This window comes from Pyrus communis, chromosome 13, assembly GCF_041283825.1.
Source record: "Pyrus communis isolate YQ-2024b chromosome 13, ASM4128382v1, whole genome shotgun sequence".
Lineage (NCBI taxonomy): Eukaryota > Viridiplantae > Streptophyta > Magnoliopsida > Rosales > Rosaceae > Pyrus > Pyrus communis.
Genome location: NC_142577.1, coordinates 29,970,542 through 29,996,042, shown reverse-complemented (window position 1 = coordinate 29,996,042; position 25,501 = coordinate 29,970,542). Strand labels below are relative to the sequence as shown.

The following is a 25,501-nucleotide window of genomic DNA, read 5'->3' as shown; positions in this document are numbered from 1 at the left end:
TATCATCTGTGGGTAGCGTGCACCGTATCCAACCATGAACGACATCCTCAGTGAATTATCACCTAGAATGTAGTCCACCTGAAGAAAATTCAATTGCAAAATTACAATGCTATCCTCACAGTTCCGTATAATTCCAAAAGCACCCTTGTTCATGTGGGTGCCCTCCTGATGAAGGCCATTCAGAGTCTCAGACTCTGTGAACAATGTCATGGATGGCAGAAAGTTAAGGTTAAAGTAACATAGGACCCAAAAAAAGAAATTTGCAGAAATCATTTTCTCGTAAAAGTAATTGAAATTTTCTAAAAGGGTAAGTACTTACGTACAAAGATTATATATGCGTACAGTAATTGGACAAAGGGATTTCAAATTTCAATGGAAGATATAGATAGACGGAAGTAAGTGGGAGGGGAAAAGAGAGGACGTTTTGATTGGGTAAGGTAAGTTGAGCCTGCGGCAGCAAAAGTTTTGAATTACTAACATGCACGCATTGAACTTGTAGGTCAACTCTCAGCTCCAAATCCAATTGCAGAAAAATATGAACTAATTAATACAACATAATTACAGACTTGTAGTTCAAGCTATATATAGCTGGCTGCTAAATTCAGAGAAACCATGAGATGGGTTCGGTGGTTGTATGAACTAAAAGACGCTATTTGAAGCCTTTCACTCCAGCTTTATTTTTCTTATACCCCAAATAAGAACAACCTATATTCCTAATATAAATGACAGTTCACTCAACTAATTAATTACTGACCACATTATAAAACTTGGTGTACAACCGCCATACCATGTGTTCATACGGCCATACACCAAAAATGGAGACCGCAATTTGGCCATAGGTGATGCATGGACACCAGAGTATTATGCAACCTGCATGTAGACATATACAATAAATGAATCATTAGTTCACAAGTACAGTAAATGATCCAATATTTCATCCAAATTAAACCCAATATAAATCACTTTAACAGATTAATTGCACATATGTACTTATATATTTAGTAGTAGGATACACACGCATACATACATACATATATATATACATATATACACACACTCGTGCAGTTTTTGAGATCGGAGAAGCAGTTGCAGAGGCCAGTGGATCAAGGGACGAGAGCACGAGGGCGGGGATGGGGAGGGGGGTGGGTCATGTGGGAGTGGCCACTGTGGAAGCTCATTTCTTCGTTAGAAGTAGTAAAATATGGTTCAGTGCTGGAGCTGACCGGGATACCTGTCGGCGGAGCATCTTGGTGGTGATTGTGCTGGTGCTGGTGCTGGTGGTCGGACGAGGAGTACTTCTCGTATCCCTTTGGGTGTGACGAGTACATGATGGTCGAGATAGGTGGGGAACGATGAGGAGGTTGAGAGAATATGATCTCAGACAGACTGAGAGAGAAGACTTGAAAAGCTTTGGTTTACTGTGCAACCGTAGAACGGACGAATGCCACGCTGACTTGGAAAAATTTTTAGCTGTGACCGGAATACGAGTGATATACCACGTGTTTTTATATAAGTAGTGAAAAATTATATTTTTTAAGTTATTAACATTTTAACACACATATCACATCATTTATATAATGACACGTGATGTACTATCGCGTGTTCCGATCATATTGAAAAATCTTTCACGAACTTGACGTCACGTCTCCTCCGTCTGCGAGTCTTCCTGTATGCTTCCTTCTTTACAGCGCTGGGCTAAAGTTTTTGAAGGCCCATGGAAAAGCCTGTGAAATAGGCCCTTTTATTATGATCAACTTTTTTCGTGGGACTAGATCACCTCTGGATCCCAGCCCCTGGAGCAAACCGAGCAAAACATTATATCCTTCCATTTTCATTTTGTCTTGTTTTGCGTGAGAATTGTTTAACATTTAAATTTATTTCTGGCCACAGGATAAAAAATGGAAGGATGATGTCTTGCTCAGTTTGCTTCGGAAGCTGGGATCCAGAGGTGATCCCAGTCCTTTTTCGTGGAGTGATTTTTGAATATCTATTTTCACGTTTTGCACAATTATTTATTTATTTATTCAATTTATAATGATAAAAAAAGATGTGTGTACAGAATGTAGAAAAGATTTTTGGAAATCACTAGCAGGTGTACCCAAGCGTTGTCATGAGATTTTAAACTTTGTTCAAGGAGTGGACGGTCTTGAAAATATGTGGAAAAGAGCATTGCTTACTATTTACATTATATGTAACATCCCTGTAAAGTCTTGAAACTTTGTTCAAGTTAACAGAATTGAGGACATTGGAATGCCATACTCAAGGAGTGTTATTTACATCTATATATTACATAAGAAAAATTGGTAACTCCGATAATGATTTGTTCCTTTTATGTCCAAACTGTATAAAAAACTAAAATTTGTTATTTTACAGACATCCAAATTAGTAACTCTGATAATGACTCCTCCTTGGTTTTCCACAAAGCCATCGAACATCAATATAATAACCGATTAGAAACAATAGAACCCACCATTTTAAGATACACGCAAATAGTTTTTTAAAAAAAAATTAGCGAAATAATAGTGATTTTATTATAATATTAAGAACTGATACAAACATTAAAAATAATATTTGATAAAAGAGAGTCTATAATCTAAAGAGACTTCAACAAAACATAAAAGGTCAACTCGATTGAATACCATGGCAAGACAAGCCCACAAACTAGCAAATGAACACAAAGTCTTTAAATTATTCACACCCAAATTCAACAGACTAAGATGACTCTCCAAAGCCAAAAGAAGTTTATTCAAGAGACGGCAAACAAAAATCGAAAGCGAATTCTTTTATTCTAGATGGTATGAAGCATCAAGCCAACACCATTACTATTTGTAATCAGTCTCACGATTCATGCCACCCTGCACAGCTGGTGCTGTCACCACTCCAGGATTCTTTGACGCATTTCGTTCCCAGCCTAACATTCATTGAAATTAACTAGTTAATTAGGAATGATCTTGAATTAATACTTTTTAAAGATAATTACACGTGTATAACACGTATCGGTTAATCTAACTAGGGTGGATAAGGAGGTGCACCTCCGAGACGGTGAATCTAAGTGATTGTATTGGAGGGAGGAAACAACGAATGTACGTACCAATGGCAACATTGAAACCACGGTTCTCGAGCTCACGGTATTCTTGGCACAAGGCACAGGAGTGGCAGAAGAAATGAACGCAGCAATCGTTGCAAGGTTTTTCCTCCAACATGTACTGCTCCCTCAGTTTGGTTCGAAAGCCGCAAGTAATGCAGAAACCGCAAGGAATGCCGAATGCTAAGTGAGTATAGGAATTGATTAGTGCATACAAACATCCCTGCTGAAAACAACCTGCATACGCATGCACACTTTTGGAGTTCACTTCCAATTTCAACATCAAATTTTAATCACTTAATTTAGGGCACGTGTTGGGGCTATTTACGTACTTCTATTATGAAAATACTAAAAAATTTATTATATCCAAGTGTTTCTTATAACATCCAAGTGCTTCATGGAAAGGAATTTGCAAGTGCTCTTCGAGAAAGTGACTAGTTAACAGGTACTTCTCGAGAAAGTCTTTTTAAATTTTTATTTTAAAGTTATTCAAAACAACTTTCGATTGACTAAGGCAGAAGGCAAAGAAGCAGTTCAAAATCGGCCCTCAATCAAGTTTACATATCGAGTTACTGGGTTCTTTAAAGAAACGTTACTGGTATGTCCCTTGGAGACAGTCTCTGCAACACGCCCAGCAACAACGCAAGGACACCAAAATCCCAAGCAGCCTGCAGTCCAAATTACGTTATATATAGGTTTAGGTTTTGTATGATCAAATCATCAATCGGTATGTATTCATATACCAAATAAGTAAACATGTATAATTGATTTAGTTGGCTAGCCAGGAAGGGAAGAGAATAGAAGCTGCGCTTACAGACTTCGCAGTCACTGAAGCAGTCAAGCAGGCCAGTGGTCCATCCACCCGACATTTTTTTTGCACACCGTTGGGGCATATACATACACACACATGCATATATATATATATATATATATATATATATATATATATATATGCGATCGATGTTAATGGAATCTACACTAGACCGTACTATGCATGTTTTGGTTTGACGTGCAGAATTGTCATGATCATGGTTTGACACTTGCTTGGTGGCATCTCCTTTGGGAAGAGAGAAAAACGGGAGAGGGAAGTTGAAAGAGAAACGGGAAGGGAGGAAGAGAGAAACGGGAGGGGAGGAAGAGAGAGAAGCACGGGAGAGAGAGAGGACGAAGACCCCATTTCTTTGTCAGCGATGATTGAAATGCAATTTTGATGGAACATAGGTGGACAGCAGTGCACTGACGGCTAGCTTATGGAGTGGTGGTGGGTGAGGGAGATTTTCATTCTTCCCAGTTTGAGAGAGATGGAGAGACAGTGGTGGGGAGAGAGAGAAACAGGATGGGGACAGGAGAAATGGTAATTGAGTTTTTTTTTCTAGGTTTTTTGAGCTATAATAACATTAATTATAATAAAATAAATAAGGGTTTAAAAGTCTTTTTATAAAAGGATAAACATGCCATTAACATTTTTACTAAAATGTAGGTGAGAAGATAAGACAATAGGCTAAAGTCATATTTTCGAGAAAAAAAAAAAAAAAAAAAAAAAAGAGACAATGTTGATTGATGCTTAGAAGTGTTCATTTTCTAAGTTACTCTTCGAATTTAACCACGCACAAAACCAACTAAATAAAGACATTTAATTGTTCAATTAATATTGTCATAATTTGAATTATTAACTGAAAAATGTGGTTTGCCTCTTCATTAAAGAATAATCAGATGAGCAAAATATCTTCATTTTAGCCTTTTTTTTTTTTTTTTTTGTAAAAATAATTTTTAATAGGTCTATTTACTTCATAATTTATACAAAAAATAGAATTATGAGACTAAAATCTTGAGTGAAGAGATAATTAATATTTTAGTGGGCAAATTAACGTCTCACATGATGAAAGAATGCTCTAGAAGATAGATTATTACATACAAACAAGGCAAACGGCTCTCATGAGTGGGTTTGCATAATTCAACTTTGTATTATTATTCTGGTTTAAATTATTAACATACAAACAAAGCAAGAGGCTCTCATGAGTTTGCATCATTCAACTTGGTATTATTACTGTGGTTCATGGCTGTCACTTCAGACTCACAATGTGGGAATGAGGAGGGGTTAGTGGTTCTTATACATCTTTCACTACCTACTTTTTCATTTTGTTGTTTAGTTTACCCCACTTATGCCAAATCACGTCAAGTTTTATAAGGAACTTTCACTAATTTTCTCATCACAAACAAAACAAAATTGTATGGCTTAAATGCTATGTATTATTTAGTGTTACAAGTGTTTTAGCTGTTAAATTTGATTTTCACAACTGTTTAGATTTTCTATTTTCAATCTCAATATTTTCTTCATGATACGTAGTATGAAAAAAAAGGTTGCAAGTCCATTTAAACTAATAAGATGCATCATGCTTTCGATGCACATGGGAGTAGGATTCTCTCCCCTCCTATTCTCATCATCTTCCCTCCCCTCCTCTCACACATTGCTTTTTATCTTATTGTCCCTATAAAAAAATGAACATAAGATGTTGACGCAACTTAACTTTGACTGTTCAAATAGGAGGGGAGTGAAGGGGAGAAAGATTAGAAGGGAAGAGAATCCTCCTCTATGCGCATGACCATATTGATGGGAAGTTATTTAGGGGAACGAGAGTCACACAATGGGTCATATATAAATAAGTATAGTTTAAATGCCAAAATAGTCCTTGGGTTCTAGTCATTGGGTCAATTTAATTTCTTATTTTAATTTAGCCAATTTGGTCCTTATATTTATCTTTATTAACCAATTAAGGACATTTCATCCAATCTATGTTAAAAATTAATATTATAAGATTATCTATTTGATTTTAAAATGAATTAAAAATTAAAAATCAAAAGAAAAATTACTCTCCTCCTTAACGTTCTATCATCTCCTAATTTTCTTGCACACCCATCCCCCCTCCTCATTCTATGTCATGAGAACTAAATTGGTCAAATGGGTATAACACATGGACCATTTTTTAATATTTAAGGCAATACGTAATGAACTCAACCCAAGAATATTATATGCTTTCGTCATGAATTAATATAATAGTTTTAGGAAGCCTTAAGGGAAGATATCCTCATTTTTTTTATTTATAAAAATTGGGACTAGTTGTGGGGTCCACGCCATATTGAACTTTAATGATCTGAACTATCTATTTTTCACGTTGTACCCCAAAGATTATCTTTGCAAAATATTAGTCAAATCAGAAATATTTAAGACAACTAATTGGGTTCAAACAAATAAACGAATATTTTGTTATATAAGAAACAATGAAATTTTATCTTGATAATTAAATAGGAAAATGGTTTTGGATTGAATCGAATTTTTGCGAGGATGATCTATGAATCGAGACTAACAAAATAGACAGTTCGGATCGTTGAAATTTGATGTGGAGTGGGTCCCACAACTAATCCCTTTTTTTAAAAAAAAAGGGATCCCTTTGCATGAAAAGCCTAAATAGTTTTAAACCCTCCCATCCTCTTAATAATAGTAGTTTTTTTATTCCACAATGACCTTAGTTCAAATCCAAACAAACCAAACTCAAGTGACTCAAACTCAGTAATTAGGGATAAAAGCATTGTCCTGACCAATTACCCTAATTTACATCGCCATCACATGTACAAACTTTACATCAGCTTGTTTATGGTTTTAGATTAGCATTTTCTCTGTATCACATTCAAAAAGTAATAAAAAAAAGTCAATTAGTACTACAGTTTAGTGGTATTTCTCTCCACATTATTGTTAGCCCATTGTGAGGCTAAGATCACCCCCTCCCCTAATATCGTTTGTGAAAAAAAAAAAAAAAACTGTTTGTTTGCATAACCAGTGGCTTCTTCGTCAATTTGGGATTTGGATACAATTAGAATTATTTTAGAATAATTGGGGTAGCGTACGTGGGTGACGTAGCTTTGGGTGTTGAAATCAATAGTGGGCTGAAAATATGAAAGTAGGTCCACCAACGGCCAATTGATGTAAGTGGTGGGCTCAGATTCTTGGAAGAAAGGCCTCGAGTCTGGAAATGTGTCTGAGCTTTTGGGCTCACCAACGAGGGCTCCCACCAGCAAATTGGGGTTAGGGTTTGGACTTAAGAAGTATATAGACCCGGCTTTGCACCCTATGCGGGCCGGGTGGGCATGCACCGACGGTAATGACCTGCCACGGTAGTGTATCCTCTGTTGGTAGTGTGCACCGTATCCAACCATGAACGACATCCTTAGTGGATTATCACCTAGAATGTGGTCCACTTGAAGAAATTTCAATTGCAAAATTACAATGTTATCCTCACAGTTCCGTATAATTCCAGAAACACCCTTGTTCATGTGGGTGCTCTCCTGATGAAGGTCATTCAGACTCTGTGAACAATGTCATGGATGGCAGAAAGTTAAGGTTAAAGTAACACAAGACACGATCCAAATCTAGCGGTTAACTTCTCTTGATCATCTAAAGATGGTTCATAATTGAATGTATGGTCATGAACTCATAAGAACGTGAGAATTGGCAGAATTCTTGTGCAACAAGATTGTCACTATGTATGTATCAGAATTCAATCAAGTACCATCACAAGTTAAGATGAATCACCATAGGTGACTAAAATATCATCACAATAACATTCATCCAAGTATTGAGTTCTGATGAATTACCTGACCAATGGTTTGAGGAAAGTAGGGGAGGCTAAAATCTCACCACATGGCACATTCTTATTGGCGTGGCTGCATGTTACTGCCTCCTGGCTTGAGTATCAAGCCACCTTCAAAATAGAAAAACAATCAATTACTAAATTTGATTAATTAGCAAGTAGTTAAAGCAAAACAAAGATTTGCGCATGAAACAATGAGCCTGGATGGTTTATGATGTTATTACTTATTCGGATGAGAGAGTCCAGTACCTTTAATTTCTTTCTCCATGTAAAGGATGAGAAAATGAGACTGACACATGCATTGTGTATGGCTAAATTTCAGTTGCCAAACCCAATGAATCGAAATCGGCCATTCATGAATAAAGATAATATCCTATTTCATTTTCCAATATTCTTAAACTTATTATTAGTTATCTACATGCAGAGGGAAGAGACGTGCGGAAATTATATCAATACAATTGTGTCTTTTTTTTATTTTTTTATTTTTTTTACATTCAATTTATTTCTAGTTTTTTATTTGAAACAAACAAGTATGTCACTAGAAAAAAGAAATGTGCGGAAATCATTTTCTCGTAAAAGTAATTGAAATTTTCTAAAAGGGTAAGTACGTACATACGAGGATTATATATGTGTGCAGTAATTGTACAAAGGAATTTCAAATTTCAATGGAAGACATAGATAGACAGAAGGAAATGGGAGGGGAAAAAAAGGACGTTTTGATTGGGCAAGGTGAGTTGAGCCTGCGGCGGCAAAAGTTTTGAATTACTAACATGATTGCATTGAACTTGTAGGTCAAATCTCAGCTCCAAATCCAATTGCAGAAAATAATTAACACAACATAATTACAGACTTGCAGTTCAAGCTATATATAGCTGGCTGCTAAATTCAGAGAAACCATGATATGAGTCCGGTGGTTGTATGAACTAAAAGACGCTCTTTGAAGCCTTTCATACCAGCTTTTGTTTTCTTACAACCCAAATAAGAACAACCTATAGGATAATTCACTCAACTAATTAAGTACCGAGCACAGTATAAGATTTGGTGTACAACTTGTTGAATTATGGCCAAATTCCATTGGGCCTTCCAATAGCCCATTAAGTAGAACTTTTATTTAGCCCATTTGAAAAGCCACGGGTGTGGCCAGGGTTTTAATTGGCAGCAGCAGCTGCCTTTTGTTTAGAGCAGCAGGGAAAAAGTAAAAGGGGTGCCGCAGCCCCCAGTTGAAGAAAAGAAGAAAGTGCTCATCTCTTTGTTAGCAATCATCCATCAAAGTAGTAGTTGTTGTTATAGTTTTGAGTTATTTATAGAGAGGAAATTATTCATTATATTTTCTTCTCTATTTGTTTCTTTAGTGTATGAGAGCTATTGGGTGTAATAGGTTTTGGGTTGTGAGATTGTCAACACTTTGTAAACTCCCACTTGGTTGATAGTGGATTATTGGGTGAGCTCCTACTGTTCCGAGGACGTACTCCAATTACACTTACTGTTGAGAAACCTCGTTAAAATCTTGGTGTCTTTTATATTTTGTTCTTGCATTTCATTTGATATATTTCCTGTGGGTTAGTTTGAGTTGATTCCAATTGGTTTGGTGCTATCCTAGCACAACAATTGGTATCAGAGCACTGGTTGCTCTTGGGTACCGTCTAGTTGCTAAAGATGTCAGACGGGTAAGGTGAGAATCCTTTTGGAAGCAGCTCCAGGTTTGCAAGAACTACGATGCAAAATGCAAAGTTCGAAGTGGAAAAGTTTGATGGCACAAACAACTTCAGGATGTGGCAATGTGAGGTCAAGGATGTGTTGGCTCAATAAGATCTACTTGCCGCTTTGGGAGATAAGCCGAAAGCTATGTCGAAGTTGGAATGGGAGAAATTAAATTTGTGGGTTTGCTCCACAATTCGGTTGTGCCTTGCAAAAACTCAAAAATATTTTGTGATGCGGGAGACATTGGCATATGTGTTGTGGCAAAAATTAGAAGATAAGTACATGACGAAGAGTGCGGAGAACCGGCTACACTTGAAGAAAAAACTCTACCACTTCCAATACAAAGAAGGTACAAAAATGATTAGACATCTTGATATTTTTAATAAGTTGATTGCCGATTTGATGAATTTAGATGAGAATATTAAGGATGAAGATAAGGCCTTAATATTGTTGAATTCCTTGTCAGACTCTTATGAGCATTTTGTTACCATTATTATGCATGGTAAAGAAACTGTGAAATTTGAAGATGTGTCAAATGCCTTGATGAATTATGAAATGAGGCATAGAGATAAAAATCATGATAGTACCTCTGAGGCTTTGTTTGTTAGAGGTAGATCATCAGAGAAGAGATCTTTCTCTAGTAAGAAAAAATCACTTTCTCGACCCAGAGGAACTTCTAAAGGTAGAAAAAGTTTGGAAATGGATGAATATGCTTTTTGTCATAATAAAGGCCATTGGAAGAAAGATTGTCCTAGGTTGAGAACCAAAGGCAAAGTGAGTTCTGAAGCTAATGTTGCTGAGCTTGAAAATGATTTTTCTGATTTTGCTTTAACCGTTTCCTCATCATTTGATTGTGCTACTAAGTGGGTATTGGATACGGGTTGTACTCATCATATGACTCCTCACAAGGATTGGTTTTCAAACTTGAAAGAGTTTGATGGTGGTGTTGTTTTCATGGGAGATGACAATCCTTGTACAATAAAAGGGATCGGTACAGTTCGTTTGAAGTTGCACGATGGTATGGTTAAAGAGTTGACAGGTTTTCGGTATGTACCGAATTTGAAGAAAAATCTTATTTCTTTAGGCACTTTAGAATCCAAGGGCTTCAGGTTTCATTCAGATGGGCAAACATTGAAAGTTACTTATGGTGCACTTGTTGTGATGAAAGCTCCTCGATGTGGTCATTTGTATTTATTGTAAGGAAGCATCGTGACAGGTGAAGCGTATGTAGTCTCAGAAAATATGGGCATATCTGATTCAGACACTACTAGACTGTGGCATATGAGATTAAGCCATGCCAGTGAGAGAGCTCTACAAGGGCTTGTGAAACAAGGTCTTCTAAAAGGTGCCACGACTTGTAAGCTTGATTTCTGCGAGCATTGTGTCTTGGGGAAGCAAATTAGAGTGAAGTTTGGTATTGCAGTACATCAAACGAAGGGCATTCTTGATTATGTGTATTCGGATGTTTGGGGTCCTACAAAGATTCCCTCTTTGAGTGGTAGACATTGGTTCGTGACCTTTGTTGATGATTATTCTAGAAAGTCTTGGGTCTACACTATGAAGCACAAAAGTGAGGTGTTGAGCATTTTCTTGAGTTGCAAGAAAATGGTTGAGAACCAGACTGGGAGAAAGATTAAGATTTTGAGATCGGATAATGGTGGTGAATACATATCTGACCCTTTCTTTAAAGTTTGCAAAGAGGAAGGGATTGTGAGGCATTTTAGTGTTCGGGGAACTCCACAACAAAATGGAGTTTCATAAAAATTGAATCGAACCTTGCTTGAGAATGTTAGATGTATGTTGTCTCAATCGGATTTAAGCAAGTCATTTTGGGCAAAGGCAGTTACTTATGCATGTCACATCATCAACCGGTTACCCTCGGCTACTGTTCAGGGCAAGGCACCAATGGAGGTATGGATTGGAAAACCTTCTTCTAATTATGACTATATTCATATTTTTGGTTCACCTGCTTATTTTCATGTAACCAAAAATAAACTTGATCCTAGAGCCAAAAAGGCTATCTTTCTTGGTATTAGTAGTGGTGTCAAAGGTTACAAGTTGTGATGCCCAGAGATGAAGAAACTTGTAATCAGTATAGATGTGACATTTGATGAAGAAAGTATGTTCAAAGACTCTGAGAAGAACATGAAAGATGTCCAACAGGTGGAGCTTGAGAAAGTTGCCTCTAGTACTTCAAATCCTATTTCCATTGATGTTGAAGCCACTACAAGTGAAGAAGTGGGAGACCAATAGGATGTTGAAGAAGTTGAAGTTGAAGACTTTTTTCAAGATGAAGAGCAAGTTTCACATCACAAGTCTATTGCCAAGAACAGAGGAAAGAGAAATATTACCAAGCCAGCTCGGTATAGTGATTATGTTTCTTTTGCTCTTCCTATTATCACTGATGAGATTCCATTCAATTTTGAGGAAGCTATTGAGAGTGAAGAAAAGGAGAAATGGTGCAATGCCATGGGTGATAAGATGAATTCTCTCTTGAAGAACAAGACTTGGGAGTTAGCTAAATTGCCTAAGGGTAAGAAAGCTATCTATTGCAAATGGGTGTATGCCAAGAAGGAAGGTGTTGATGAGAAAAGCAATGTGAGATTTAAAGCAAGATTAGTTGCTAAAGGGTATGCACAAAAGGAGGGCATTGACTACAATGAAATCTTTTCTCCGGTTGTGAAGCACTCCTCAATTCGCATTATGTTAGCTCTTGTTGCACAATATGATCTTGAGATGTGCAACTCGATATGAAGACGGCTTTCCTACATGGTGATTTGAATGAAGAGATCTATATGTGTCAACCGGATGGGTACAAAGTGAAAGGGAAAGAGAATTTGTTTTGCAAGTTGAAGAAATCACTTTATGGTTTGAAGCAATCTCCTAGACAATGGTATTTGAGGTTTGATAAATTTATGAGAGGCCAAAATTATTCTAGAAGTCAATATGATCATTGTGTATACTTCAAGAAGTTGTAAGATGGGTCTTTCATTTATTTGTTGATATATGTTGATGCTATGTTGATTACCTCAAAGAATGTTGAAGAGATTGAGAAATTGAAGAAACAAATGAAGAACGAGTTCGAGATGAAGGATCTTGGTGAAGCGAAGAAGATCCTTGGCATGAAGATCATTAGAGATAGAGACAAGGGTTTGGTATACTTGAATCAAAGATAATACCTTGAGAAGTTGATTCAGAAGTTTGGAGTTCATGATTCAACCAAACCGGTTAGTACCCCTTTGGCTCCTCATTTTAAATTGAGTTCTCCACAATGTCCTAAAACTGATAAAGAGAAGTTGCAAATGAAAAATATACCATATGCAAATTTGGTTGGTAGTTTGATGTACGCAATGGTATGCTATAGACCGGATATTGCTCATGCAGTTGGTATGGTGAGTCAATATATGCATAATCCTGGTAAAGAGCATTGGCATGTAGCTAAGTGGATATTGAGGTATCTCCATGGTACTCGAGATGTTGGTTTATGGTTTGAGAGAGATGGCTCTGATATTGGTCACTTTGCAGTTGGTTATGTTGATTCAGACTATGCAGGTGATTTGGATAAAAGGAAGTCTACTACAGGCTATGTGTTTACTATGGCTAAAGGGCCAGTTTGTTGGAGGTCCATTTTGCAGTCGTCTATTGCCTTGTCTACTACAAAGGCTGAATACATGGCAATTGTTGAAGCTATAAAGGAAGCCATTTGGATACATGGACTAATTAGAGATTTTGGGGTTGATCAGAAACAGGTGGAGGTGCATTGTGATAGTCAAAGTTTATTTGGCTAAGTATCAGGTTCATCATGCGAAGACCAAGCACGTAGATGTGCGTTATCACTTTGTTCGTGAAGTTGTTAGTGAAGGGGATATCATTCTCCAAAAGATTCCAACTAAAGACAACCCCGCTGATATGTTGACTAAGCTTGTTGGTGTAGCCAAGTTTATTCATTGCTTGAACTTGGTTCACATTCTGCCTATATCAAGAAGGCGTTGAGCAGTAGGAGCTTTGGAGCATTTTGGCTCGGCTTGAGTTATTTTCTTGCTACTTTTGGGAGTGGTTTTGTGTTGATTGTTGATTATATTGGTTTGGCTTATCATGGCGTTTTTGAAATTTGACCAAGGTGGAGATTGTTGAATTATGGCCAAATTCCTTTGGGCCTTTCAATAGCCCATTAAGTGGGCCTTTTATTTGGCCCATTTGAAAAGCCACGGGTGTGGCTAGGGTTTTAATTGGCAGCAGCAGCTGCCTTTGTTTAAAGCAGCAGAGAAAAAGTAAAAGGGGTGCCGCAGCCCCCAGTTGAAGAAAAGAAGAAAGTGCTCCTCCCTTTGGTTAGCAATCATCTATCAAAGTAGTTGTTGTTTTTATAGTTTTGAGTTATGTGTAGAGAGGAAATTATTCATTATATTTCCTTCTCTATTTTTTTTTTTTTTTTGGTATGTGAGAGTTATTGGGTGTAATGGGTTTTGGGTTGTGAGATTGTCAACATTTTGTAAACTCTCACTTAGTTGATAGTGGATTATTGGGTGAGCTACTCCAGTTACATTGACTGTTGAGGAACCTCGTTAAAATCTTAGTGTCTTTTATATTTTGTTCTTGCATTTCATTTGATATATTTCTTGTGGGTTAGCTTGAGTTGGTTCCGATTGGTTTGGTGCTATCCTAGCACAACACAACTGCCATACCATGTGTTCATACGGCCATACACAAAAAATGGAGACCGCATATATTTTTTAATCGCTCAAGTTCATACTCATAAGAAGTGTGTCGCATATGAATGGTCCTAGCCAAGAATTCCTCAAATGATGGCTTGTCAAAAGAAACATAGAGAAAGAAGAAGAAGAAGATAGAGCTTTACTTTTATGGTGCATTTTTGCTCATCGTACTGAAGTGATGGTAATGCATAACCATTACTTAAGGGTGGTGAGCAAAAATATTCCCTGACTTTCAGCCTCCACCAAACTCTTCACGTGACACACATTTTCTCACCTTTGACCTAGCTAGCTAGGCAGAGATAAATCAAATGTACACATTGCTCATTACCTCAATGTACTCAACTGAGCTCGTGATATAGAATATTACTTCAAATGCTCTTTAATTACGGATGAGATTTCCCCTTATTTAACGCAATGAATTAGGCTAAATGTTGTTTTAAATTTTGACAATGATGAGTGGCCCATTGTGGGTGGGCCATTTGTGCATGATTACCCATTGGAAACATCTTTTTATATCTTAAAGAGTTGTTTTCAATTGCTAATCTATATTGTTATGTTAAGACACAACCTCACTTAATACTTACAATGGGCTACAACTTAGCATTAAACTCGTTGTGAATATAATAGTTTGTTTTTTTAGCATTCATATGAGAGTATTTATCAAATATAGCAAAAAAGTAACTTTTAATTTCAAAAATGTCATTTTTTTATAAAATCTTTCAAATATATCTAAAATTTCACCTAAATAGATACAAATACCCTTAAATTTAATAATCAAATAAATTAAAGGCTTTTTAGCCAAAATGATTCGTGACATTGACATAACTCCTTAATCTGGTCATTAGCAATTAATGATAATCAATAGTAGTGTTCTTAAATTTGTCTATCGTGAATCATTTTAGTCTTTCTTTGAATTTGTCCATCGTGATCATTTTAGTTTTTTTTGTGAAAAATCTGTCAATTGCTCTATTAGTGTGATGATGTGGCGCCACGTGGGTCTCACAAATACAATCATATAACGATATATGGATTAACTTTGAAAACTATTTTTATATTTAAAACTAAAAATGATATTAGTAAGAAAAAAGGTGTTGAAGGCATGATTGAAGTTCTACTACTCCCACTCGCGGTAACTGCTGCAGTGCTCAATGTCGGTTATGAGGGGGTCGAAGGGGATAGGGTTGTGGTGGTGGAGTGTAGAAGTGAAGGTGAAGTTAGACCGGAGCTTGAGGCGACAGTAGCTAAAAAGCCTTTAATTTATTTAATTGTTAAATTTGAGCGTATTTGTGTCTATTTAAGTGAAATTTTGGATATATTTGAAAGCTTTTATAAAAAATGACATTTTTAAATTAAAAGTTAATTTTTGGCTTTATTCGATAAAAATGAGGTCAAACAGAGAGACCCAAATCATCTGCTTGATTTTTTCTACTTGACTTCTCATATAGATTTACAGTCGACACATTTTTCTTAAAATTTGAATGAGATGTTGTATGAATAGGAGTCAAGCAGATCATAACAGAGAAAATAGAACAAAGGATCTAAATCCAACACAGAGACATCTTTTAACGAAATCGAGACTGAATGGCACTAAATCGAATCGTCACATGCAACACAACCTTGCTATATGATGTGATCCCTCAGTCATGATTATGCATGTTTCCCTTTTGAAAAACTTTGAACCAAGAAAACCTGCCCGGCCCCGCAGACAAACACAAACTCATAACAAGCTTTTGCACGTCTCCCTCATCTTTGAGATTAGTTTGTTTTGAGTCAATTGCGCCGATAAGCTCGTGAATCAATCATATATACCTTCTTCTCTCCCAAAAGCTTCAAAGATTAGTTCAGATTAGGATCCCAGTAGCTTAATTGGGGCTAATTACCAAACATAACACCAACATGATAAAACAAAGCAAAGTATTCAGAATTTCCCAACATCACCAAAAGGCAAAAGGTAGTCGTCGTCCCTATTCCCTATCTTATTGTATTTGAATATTGGATCATCCATTATACATCCATATCACCATCGAAAATTTTATAACGCTCACCTTCAACTTGTTACTCTTAGCAATCACACTTTCGAACCATAACCGAAAACTTACAATTTATATATTCACATATCGTTTTGCTTTTATTAGTGGGGAACGTAATCATTTCTATATCTGAAAGAGTAAAACAAAATGCACATCAATTATCCGTTTCAGAATATTTTGTATAAAACACTTTTGTTTATAAGCGTTGGGTTAATGCTATCATTAAAAAACAACAAAAATTCTATAAAAACTTTGCATGCTTCTTGCTATACACAAGTCAAAAAATACTACAAAGCTCAAATGCCTGTATTCATACGTTGCGTTGTGGAACTAGTAATGGAGTATTTGGAATTTGGACCCTCCACTATAATACTACAAAGTTGCACGCTTGGCAATACTAGTATTAGTGGGGGCAAATGGAAGGCCAAACAAGCTCTCAACTCTCATAGTCAAGTGTCTCACCCTCCTCAGGAGTAAAGTGTCACGCCGCCAGCCGTCCAATTATCACGATCATTATGCATTGTGGATGCTTCCGTTGCATCCTAGCCGTTGATGTCGTCTTTTGGGCAACGGCTCGCCGTTAAATCTCTCGGTGCAAGCACCACCCCCCACTAGCCGCAATTCAAACGCCCACGCGAGATGGGTGGCCTTTGCTTTTACATCTCATTTGATACTTCATTCCCACATTAATATATAAATATGGAATTTTGTTTAGGAAAATATATAATATTCAGTATTAGAAATGTTTAGTTAAGACTTCCATAAAAAAATAATAGGCCATATATTCCAACAAATAAAGTTGGCGCTCCAAATAATATTTTATCTGAGAAAAGGAGCCTACTCGTACTACTTAAACCTCCCAACCCACACATCACATGGAGCAGAAGAAGCAGTGTGTTCTGTTCTCACTTCTCGTTCAATAATACTCTTTACTCCCAAACACCATGAACACCAAACGCATGTCCACCCACTTCCTCCTCCCCCAACTCTTCCTCACCTTCCTCTTCTTCCTCCTCTTCCACCCAATCCCCACTGTCGGATCCCCATCCAACGACACGGAATTCATCCGTACAAGCTGCGGCACTACTCTGTACCCTGACCTCTGCTACACCTCCCTTTCCCGCTTTGCTAGCGCCGTTCAAGACAACCCGGCTCAGCTCGCCAAGTTCGCCATCGGCGTCAGCCTCGCCTGGGCACGCAGCATGGCCGCCTACGTCTCGAACATCTCCCGTCAAGCCGACTACGGTGCCGACTCGCGCGCCGCCTCCGCCCTCCACGACTGCTTCTCCAACTTCGGCGACGCTGTCGACGAGATTCGTGGCTCCCTCAAGCAGATGCGCCAGCTCATTGCCACCGCAGTCTCCGGCGGTGGGTCGTCGTCGTTCCGGTTCCAGATGAGCAACGTCCAGACGTGGATGAGCGCCGCGCTTACCGACGAGGAGACCTGCACGGACGGGTTTGATGACGTGGAGGATGGCCCTCTCAAGACCGACGTGTCGAACCGGGTGGAGAATGTGAAGAAGGTTACCAGCAATGCCCTCGCTCTCGTTAATAGGGTTGCTGAGAAGGGCGGGCCCTGATAAAACAACGAGCCTCCATCTCTGGTTTTAGTAGTTTTGTTTATTAGTGATGAGTTAACTAATGAAGATTAGTAGAGGTTTAAACCACATATTACCCTCTGTCTGTATGTATTTACATGCTTAACTGTGTCGCTCAGTGGGAACAACACAAACTTTAGTTAATTTCTGTTACTTTTTGTATATTTGGGCCCTGTCTTCTTCTGGGTTTGTTAATGTTTTTGTAATATATTTTGGTTTCTAATTGCTGTGATCTTAGTTTTTACATCATACAAACAATATTTTACTTTACAATCAAAATTACGAGAAGATGATTCAAATTCGAGCAAATGTAGTTATTCATTTTTGTTGTTGTGATATTTACTAACTGAACGAGTTGACTCACTGTTTATCTCACATGTGCAGAGCAGATGAGATATGGTGTGGATGGAGGAGGGGCCCTGCGTGGCAGTTGCTCCTCGCTTTCATTCGTTAATGATGCTGATAGAATTGACAAGGTTTCTCCTTGTGTTCATTTAATATACAGTGTTATACACCTCAAATTTTTAACATAATTTTTTTTCCAGAAACCCAGTTTCCATCATGCTCACATAGTTTGTTTTTTATTTTATTTTTTATCATACAATAGATTTTGTTAAATTACATGTTAGATTAGTCATCGACTGGGTAAATTTTGTTAGATTACATGCCGTCATGCAAAAATTCAACACATTTTCATTACTGTGGTAAATGGCCACTAGCAAATATAAGTGAGTATTATTTTCATAATAATAATAATAATAATAATAATAATAATAATAATAATAATAATAATAATAATAATAATGATGATTGACACACCCCGACCGAGATCAGGGCATGCTGGCCGTCACACGAAGGTGACGTAGCCATGTGCGCGTGCGGAAGCTATTAAGATAATAATATAAAAGTACTAAGAATTAAAAACTAACTAGCATACAAGGTACTAGTGTATGTGAGACACAATTCAGAGCAAATCTACAACAGTCCAAAAGGAAAAGATACGACATATATACACCCGAAGGTGACCCTACAATGGTGAGTGTCTGTCAGAAATGCCGGGACGCCCTCTGGGATAAACCACCGAACTTGCTAGACCACTAGAACCTGGAGGGGCGCAAAAACAAAAGCGTGAGTGGGCAAAAACAAAGTTCTTTGAAAACTCTTTAGCAAAATACATTCTAACCCCTCGCCGTAAAACCTGTATACTTCCCAGAAAATGAACATATATACGTTTATATAGGTATGCCAATCATGCTTCACCATATGCCATTCATGCTCACAATATGCCATTTATGCTCGAGAATATGCCACAACAGAATCTCATAATCAATTATAAATGCTCAAGCGTAATTCACTTCAATAACATATAATCTGGCAGCCGGGAGTCACCTAACGTGACCTGTACGGCTGCAGATAGAGCTCCAATCTCAACTCAACATCTGAATCTGCACACGAGTCGGAACCACCTAACGTGGTCTGTACGACAGGCTGGTGTAATATATATATGTATGCTCTAGTGCTACGATCACGTGAAGCTGGGCGATAAATCGCGGGTCACCTACGAGTCGGAACCACCTAATGTGGTATGTACGACAAGCCTAAGCACCTAACTTGGATCCAAGGCGAGCATGCGGTGCGGGTGAACATACACGTGAAGGCTATGCCCCAACTCTGGGCGGGAGCACTAACACCGGGGGTGCAGATTATGAGCTCTCTAAGCATCTCAAACTACTATTGCATAACAACATGAATACCGCTTACCTGGCACTTACCTGTGCCTCCACAGCACCAAATACACATATATATATATATGTATGCCACTACTAATACATGCGATGATGCGTAAACAACATTCATATGATGCATGGCATAAAACAAATAACCTTTTCTATTTAATTTCTGGGAATTAATATGTATATAGGTATATACGGAAAACAAAAGCCCACTCACAGATAAGTGGAAGGGTCGTAGCCCCCTTGCCTCGAGTGTGAACGCTCGTCCTCGGAAAACGAATCACCTATACGCGAAAAAGCTACGAAAACGTTAATTTAAAAGCACATAACCAACTTCTCGTAATAACTTCTCATACATTGCTCAATTTGGACAATTGAATATACCAACGTGATCTACACAACCTCATGATCACACCCATATTTTTAGAATAATTTTTGGACCACGCACGCGCCCCCACGCGCCGGCCAAGGCACGGACCTACGCGCCCCCCACGCGCGGCCACGTGCCATGCACACTGACGGTGTCAACAGACGCCGTCAGGAATATTCCGTCAACTAACGGAATATTCCGTTAAATCTAACCAGATGCCGTTAGGAATATTCCGTTAAACTTAACGGAATATTCCCCTTTCTTCTCCGGCGAGACGCCGGCGCCGGAAAACTGGAAATTTTTCTAACTTAGTTTTCTCCTTCGTTTCTCAACCAAATTTCATGATTCAAACGCCAAAATGAAGCTTAGGACTAGTAGAATCACGATAGACTAGTTTCAAGGGCTAAAAATTGCTAGATCATACCTGTCCACAACTTCAAAAGTCGGCCAACTTTGAACAGGACGATCCCGACGTCCACTTCCGTCCAACGATACACTCCGAGGTTCCTTGGGACCTCACAAACACAACTACGAGCTTCAAAATTCCAAAAACAAGCTAGTTTAAGGGTTGCATGAACAGTACATAATTCGGCCATTGTCGAAACGACGTGAAAACGTTAGAATTCTTACCTGATTTTGGTATGGTTGTGCTCCTCACAACCTCACGAGTTCAATGGTGTAATTGGTTTCTTGATTGGTGAAGGTTTGAATATGTTTGTGTGTAGTCCGTATGTTTGCAGAAGGAAGAAGAAGAAGATGGACTCGGGGAGAGAGAGAGAGAGAGAGACAGAGTGACAGAAAGTGAGGGAATGAGGGAGGGAATCCTGGGAGAGTGAGGGTGATGTGTGAGTGTGTGTGTGGTCCTACAACACCACACTACACAAAACTACACGTAAGTTTAACGAACTAGGGGGGTAAAATCGTAATTTCACACGTACGTTAAAATGAAATTTGGGACGGGATGTTACAATGATACTCTTACCAATAGATATCAAAATTTCATACCATCTTATGTGACAATTGATATGAAAAAATCATGTCAATTAAAAAGAATCTTGTGGCAAAATGAGGTGGATAATCACACCAAAATCTCAATTCTTAATGAATAATTCTTTTATTCCAATAAAAAAGATTAATTTTTTAGAAGTTCATCTCAACCTCCTATCTATTGGTGGTCCACCCCGTCCTCTCCGGCAACAAAATTGTTGATGACTATTGGTATCACTCTTATGCACGCTGAGATTATATGGTTTAGAAGGGGTTCTAAAATTGTCAAACACCACATCGATTCAAAGTCTGTGGATAATTCATCCGTAAGAATGAATGGGGTAATCCAAAAAAAATCACCTTGAGTCTGAAGATAATTCTATGGGCATGGACAACAATCTCAAGGAAAAGAAATAACAGATCTTGGGAAGAAGATGATTGATGATGGAGAGAGGAAAGGGCGGAAGCTACAACGAGGGAATCCAAAATTTAGGGTTTGATTGACCTTTTTATTAATGAAAAACTAAGTTAGTTTTTTTTATTTATGTAATTATCCACTCAACTGCCACAAGATTATTTTTAATTGATGTGGACGTCCATCTAAACTGTCACATGGATGTGGTACAATATTATGTTATATTGAGGTGATAAAAAAAATATTATTGAAAAAATAATGGTCATTTGAGACATACGCACACCGTTGCATATATACGAGTGACCTCCACTGATCTCTTAAAAATAATAGCTCTTATATGCTTCCCTTCTTTCTCTTGTATGCTATATTTCTTTGTTCAGACTTAATTCGTTTGACTTTTATTTTGACTTGTTGTTGTACATTAATATAAATTATAAACTATAATGAGGGAGATTCAAACTAGGCGCTTGTTGATGGACATTCTTCCCCTTATTTTTATTTTTCTTTTTTAGTATTAATTGTATTTTTTTTATCGATAGGGTAAAATTGTGGAATGCCATTTCCACTTGTAAAACAATTTATTTAGCAGCATGTCGTTTATTAGATACACATAATAATTTCTTGAGAGGAAATAGTTTACTGGTCTAATTAATTTGGCTACAAATCATATCCACAACCATTATAACTAACCATTTGCACTGCATTTTTTCTTCTAAAATAGTCCCATTCAAAGAATTTGAAAAAGATTTGTTCATAAAAAAAAAAAAAAAAAAAAGGAATTTGAAAAAAGATTGTTTTCTTTCTAAGGAGTATTGGAATTTTTTTTGGAGGAAAACAATTAATTAATTCATTTTCAGACGAGAATTTTTTTTTGGTCGAAATTTCAGACGAGATTCGAGTTTCCACAAATAAACCCTAATACAAATCTTCTCGAGTTTCCACAAATAAACCCTAATACATATCTTCTCCAGCTACATAAATGCCCCACCCCCTACACATGAAAGCAGACTGAAGAAGCAGAATTCTCATTCAATCATGAACAACACCAAACAAATGTCGACCCAGTTTCTCCTCTCTCCTCTCTTCCTCTTCTTCTTCCTCTCCCACCCTATCTCTACCATCGGAGCTCCATCTAATGACAATATCCAGGCCGCGAAGGACGCCATCAGCGCCGGCCTAACCAGTGCTAAGAACACGGCCAACCACGTCTCTAAAATCCCCCACCAACCAGACCCGCGCACAGCAGACGCCCTTAGCAGCTGCACAGAGGTCTTAGGCAACGCCGTCGATAGCTTTGGCGACTCACTTAAGCAGATGAACGAGCTCGACGCCCCTGGCACCCCGTCATTCCAGCTCCAGATCAGTAACGTGTTGACATGGTTGAGCGCTGCGCTTACCGACGAGGATACTTGTATAGAAGGCTTCAAGGGTGTGGCGGAAGGGCCAGTGAAGACCGACGTGTCCAATCGGGTGCAAGAGGTGGAGAAGCTTACTCACAATGCGCTTGCGCTCGTCAATAATCTTAAGGCCGCGCCTTAATCAAGCCTACCTCTCGTTTCAAATGTTAAATTATATATGTTGATCGAATATGCACAACCACCAAATGTCACCTTAAGTGTTACTATAATCAAATTATGAAAAACTGGATCGCCAATATGATTAGGAATTACTAAAATTGCGCATTCCCAAGTTTTGCACTTTCATATTTAAAATTAGTTGTTTTAGTTGTTTGGATGAATGACTTGATTAGAGTGGCTACGGCCATGAATTAAGGACGAAGTTTTATTGCTTAAGTTTGCACTTTCAAGAAGAAATTAAAAATTCACGTGATGAGACATAGGCACACCATTACATATCACGTGTGACATATACAAAGCACTTCAAAAGTAATTGCTGCGTTTCTTTGTTCAATATAAGGAGCCTGTTTTCGCTCACCCTTGATATAGCATTACTTTTTTAAATTATGCAATAGGCCAAAAAAAAAAAAAAAATTTTCAATAACCTTTCATTTGTTTATTGTGAAATAAGAATTAAGTTAATAATCTAATCTTCAGACGTAATTAACCTTTTATGTCCAGCAATTATCACTCTCTTAAACAAATTATTCATATCTCATGAGCATTTATGTAACGTGAGAGCTAGAGACAGGTCAGAGGTATGATTGACCAAGAACAAGGGTGAGGGGGCAAAGAGATTCCACCCGCATCTCCTGCCTCACCCCAAACCTCCTTGTCACACCTCGACGTAGTCTCCCTTCTAAACAGTTTATTTTTCACCGGGAATACTTGACACATAGTGTATCTTTACAATATTATAAGGACAATACTTGCATCCACTTCTATATGGTGCACTATCCTACTCACCCTTTGTGAGTAACGTATTTTACCGTACAATTTTATATCATGAACCCTACATTTACTTACTCGTTATTCAAGTATCATTTCTACATAAATGCATCTATATGTATCAAATAACACTAAGAAAAAAGAGTTTCAACGACCAATTCCGCTAATTTAGTTGAGAGATGACTATCTTTGATTTGATTAACATCCTATGCAAATGATCTTTAGACGAAAATGATCAAAATGACAGGTTATAATTATGAAATTTTTGCAAAATATATATATATATACACACACACACACACACACTAATTACAAGAATTGGACAAGCTGGTGCAGTCCATGAATAGTAATGCTACACTTATCACATTTTTCATACCATATTTGTATCACGTTTCTAATAAAAATAGGGTCCACCAACACGTGAGGGTCTCATCTTTATTATAAAAGTAATACAAATATTGTATGAAAAATATGGCAAGAGTAGCATTTTTGCTCCATAAATACGATAAATATTTCAATGTGCCCAGAATACAAGGTAATATGCCAAATGTTATTATATTTTAAAATGTTCCTCAATTTGTATAATAATATATAACGCACATGTCTGTGTCCCGATCAAAGAAAAAAATTTCTCCTTGAATACAAGCATCTCCTATTCCATATTATAAGTCATGAATTGCAAACAAGAATAAAATATAGAAAAGGAAGGAAAAAAACAAGAGTCAAACTCTACTACTTAAACCCACCCCCAGTATACCACATGAAGCAGCGTTTTCCCGTTCAATACTAAATCCCCCAAAAAACATGAACACCGTCAAATTGATGACCACCCACTTCCTCCTCTTCCAACTCTCACTCATCTACCTCTTCTTCCTCTTCCACCCAATCCCCACAGTCGGATCCCCATCCAACGGTAGAGACTTCATCCGTACAAGCTGCTGCACCACAGTGTAACCTGACCTCTGTTATAACTCCATTTACCCCTACACCAGCACCGTCTAGAACACCCAGCTCATCTCGCCAACGTTGCCATCAGCATCAGCCTCGCCAGGGCCCGACTACTTCTCCATCTCCAGCCAAGCTGACTACGGCGCCGACCTGCCCTCCACGACTGCTTCTCCAACATTGGGGACGCCGTCAACCAGATTCGTGACTCGCTCAAGCAGAGACGCCAGCTCGGTTCCACCGGCAGCAGGTCGTCGTCCTTCGTGAATTTAACTTAAATATGCAAGCGAAAGAACGATAGGAAGGGAGGGAGGGAGGGAGGGAGAGAAAGAGTGAAAAAAAGCACGACTCTAGAGAGAAACAGAAAGAAAGAATTTCAGATGATGGATGAGGCGATGGCTGAGAGATGAATTCGCCAGCATGAGAAAGGGATTCAATGTTGAGAATGAGTCCCACAAATGACGACCCCGTTTCTCATGTCTCTCCTCTTCGTCTTCTTCTTCCCTTCCCACCCAATCTCCACCAGCGGATCTCCATCCAATGACAATATTCAGGCCGCAAAGGACGCCATCAGCGCCGGCCTAACTAGTGCTAAGAACACGGCCGCCTAAATCTCTGGCCTCCCCCACCCAGCAACTAGCGCACGGCGAATGCCCGTAGCACCTGAGGAAAGGTCTTAGGCAACGGCGTCGATAGCTTTAGCGACTCGCTCAATCAGATGAACAAGCTCGACGCCTCTAGCACCCCTTTATTCCAGTTCCAGATCAGTAACGTGTTGACATGGTTGAGCGCTGCGCTTACCAACGCGAATACTTGTATAGACGGATTCAAGGGTGTGGCGGTAGGGCCCGTGAAGACCGACGTGTCCGATCGGGCGCAGAAAGTGAAGAAGTTTACTAGCAATGCGCTTGTACTCGCCAATAAAGCGCCCTAG

At 38.2% G+C, this 25,501-nt stretch overlaps 3 protein-coding genes and 1 pseudogene across 3 annotated transcripts; 3 read left to right on the top strand and 1 right to left on the bottom strand.

Annotated features, from left to right (window-relative positions):
* Nucleotides 1-2,513: 2,513 nt before the first annotated feature.
* LOC148692077 (protein PLANT CADMIUM RESISTANCE 3-like) lies at nt 2,514-4,031 on the bottom strand. Its single transcript, XM_088683195.1, has 4 exons — nt 3,900-4,031; nt 3,682-3,753; nt 3,092-3,322; nt 2,514-2,911 (listed from the first exon to the last, which is right to left on the bottom strand). The coding sequence occupies exons 1-4, from the start codon at nt 3,982-3,984 to the stop codon at nt 2,823-2,825; spliced, it is 477 nt and encodes a 158-aa protein (XP_088539321.1). The 5' UTR covers nt 3,985-4,031; the 3' UTR covers nt 2,514-2,822.
* A 12,978-nt stretch (nt 4,032-17,009) lies between these two features.
* LOC137736616 (pectinesterase inhibitor 7) lies at nt 17,010-17,995 on the top strand. The gene has a single exon (XM_068475855.2). The coding sequence runs from the start codon at nt 17,119-17,121 to the stop codon at nt 17,752-17,754; it is 636 nt and encodes a 211-aa protein (XP_068331956.2). The 5' UTR covers nt 17,010-17,118; the 3' UTR covers nt 17,755-17,995.
* Nucleotides 17,996-22,310: 4,315 nt separating this feature from the next.
* On the top strand, nt 22,311-22,875 carry LOC137736618 (pectinesterase inhibitor 3-like). The gene has a single exon (XM_068475858.2). The coding sequence runs from the start codon at nt 22,313-22,315 to the stop codon at nt 22,814-22,816; it is 504 nt and encodes a 167-aa protein (XP_068331959.2). The 5' UTR covers nt 22,311-22,312; the 3' UTR covers nt 22,817-22,875.
* A 1,546-nt stretch (nt 22,876-24,421) lies between these two features.
* LOC137736619 (21 kDa protein-like) lies at nt 24,422-25,501 on the top strand (annotated as a pseudogene).

Bases quoted from the DNA above. Each gene is read 5' to 3' on its own strand.
- LOC137736618 (XM_068475858.2), top strand. From the start codon at position 22,313: ATGAACAACACCAAACAAATGTCGACCCAGTTTCTCCTCTCTCCTCTC.
- LOC137736616 (XM_068475855.2), top strand. From the start codon at position 17,119: ATGAACACCAAACGCATGTCCACCCACTTCCTCCTCCCCCAACTCTTC.
- LOC148692077 (XM_088683195.1), bottom strand. From the start codon at position 3,984: ATGTATATGCCCCAACGGTGTGCAAAAAAAATGTCGGGTGGATGGACC. The intron at 3,754-3,899 runs GTAAGCGCAGCT...TTTGGACTGCAG, and splicing joins CTTCAGTGACTGCGAAGTCT to GCTGCTTGGGATTTTGGTGT. The intron at 2,912-3,091 runs GTACGTACATTC...AATGAATGTTAG, and splicing joins TGGTTTCAATGTTGCCATTG to GCTGGGAACGAAATGCGTCA.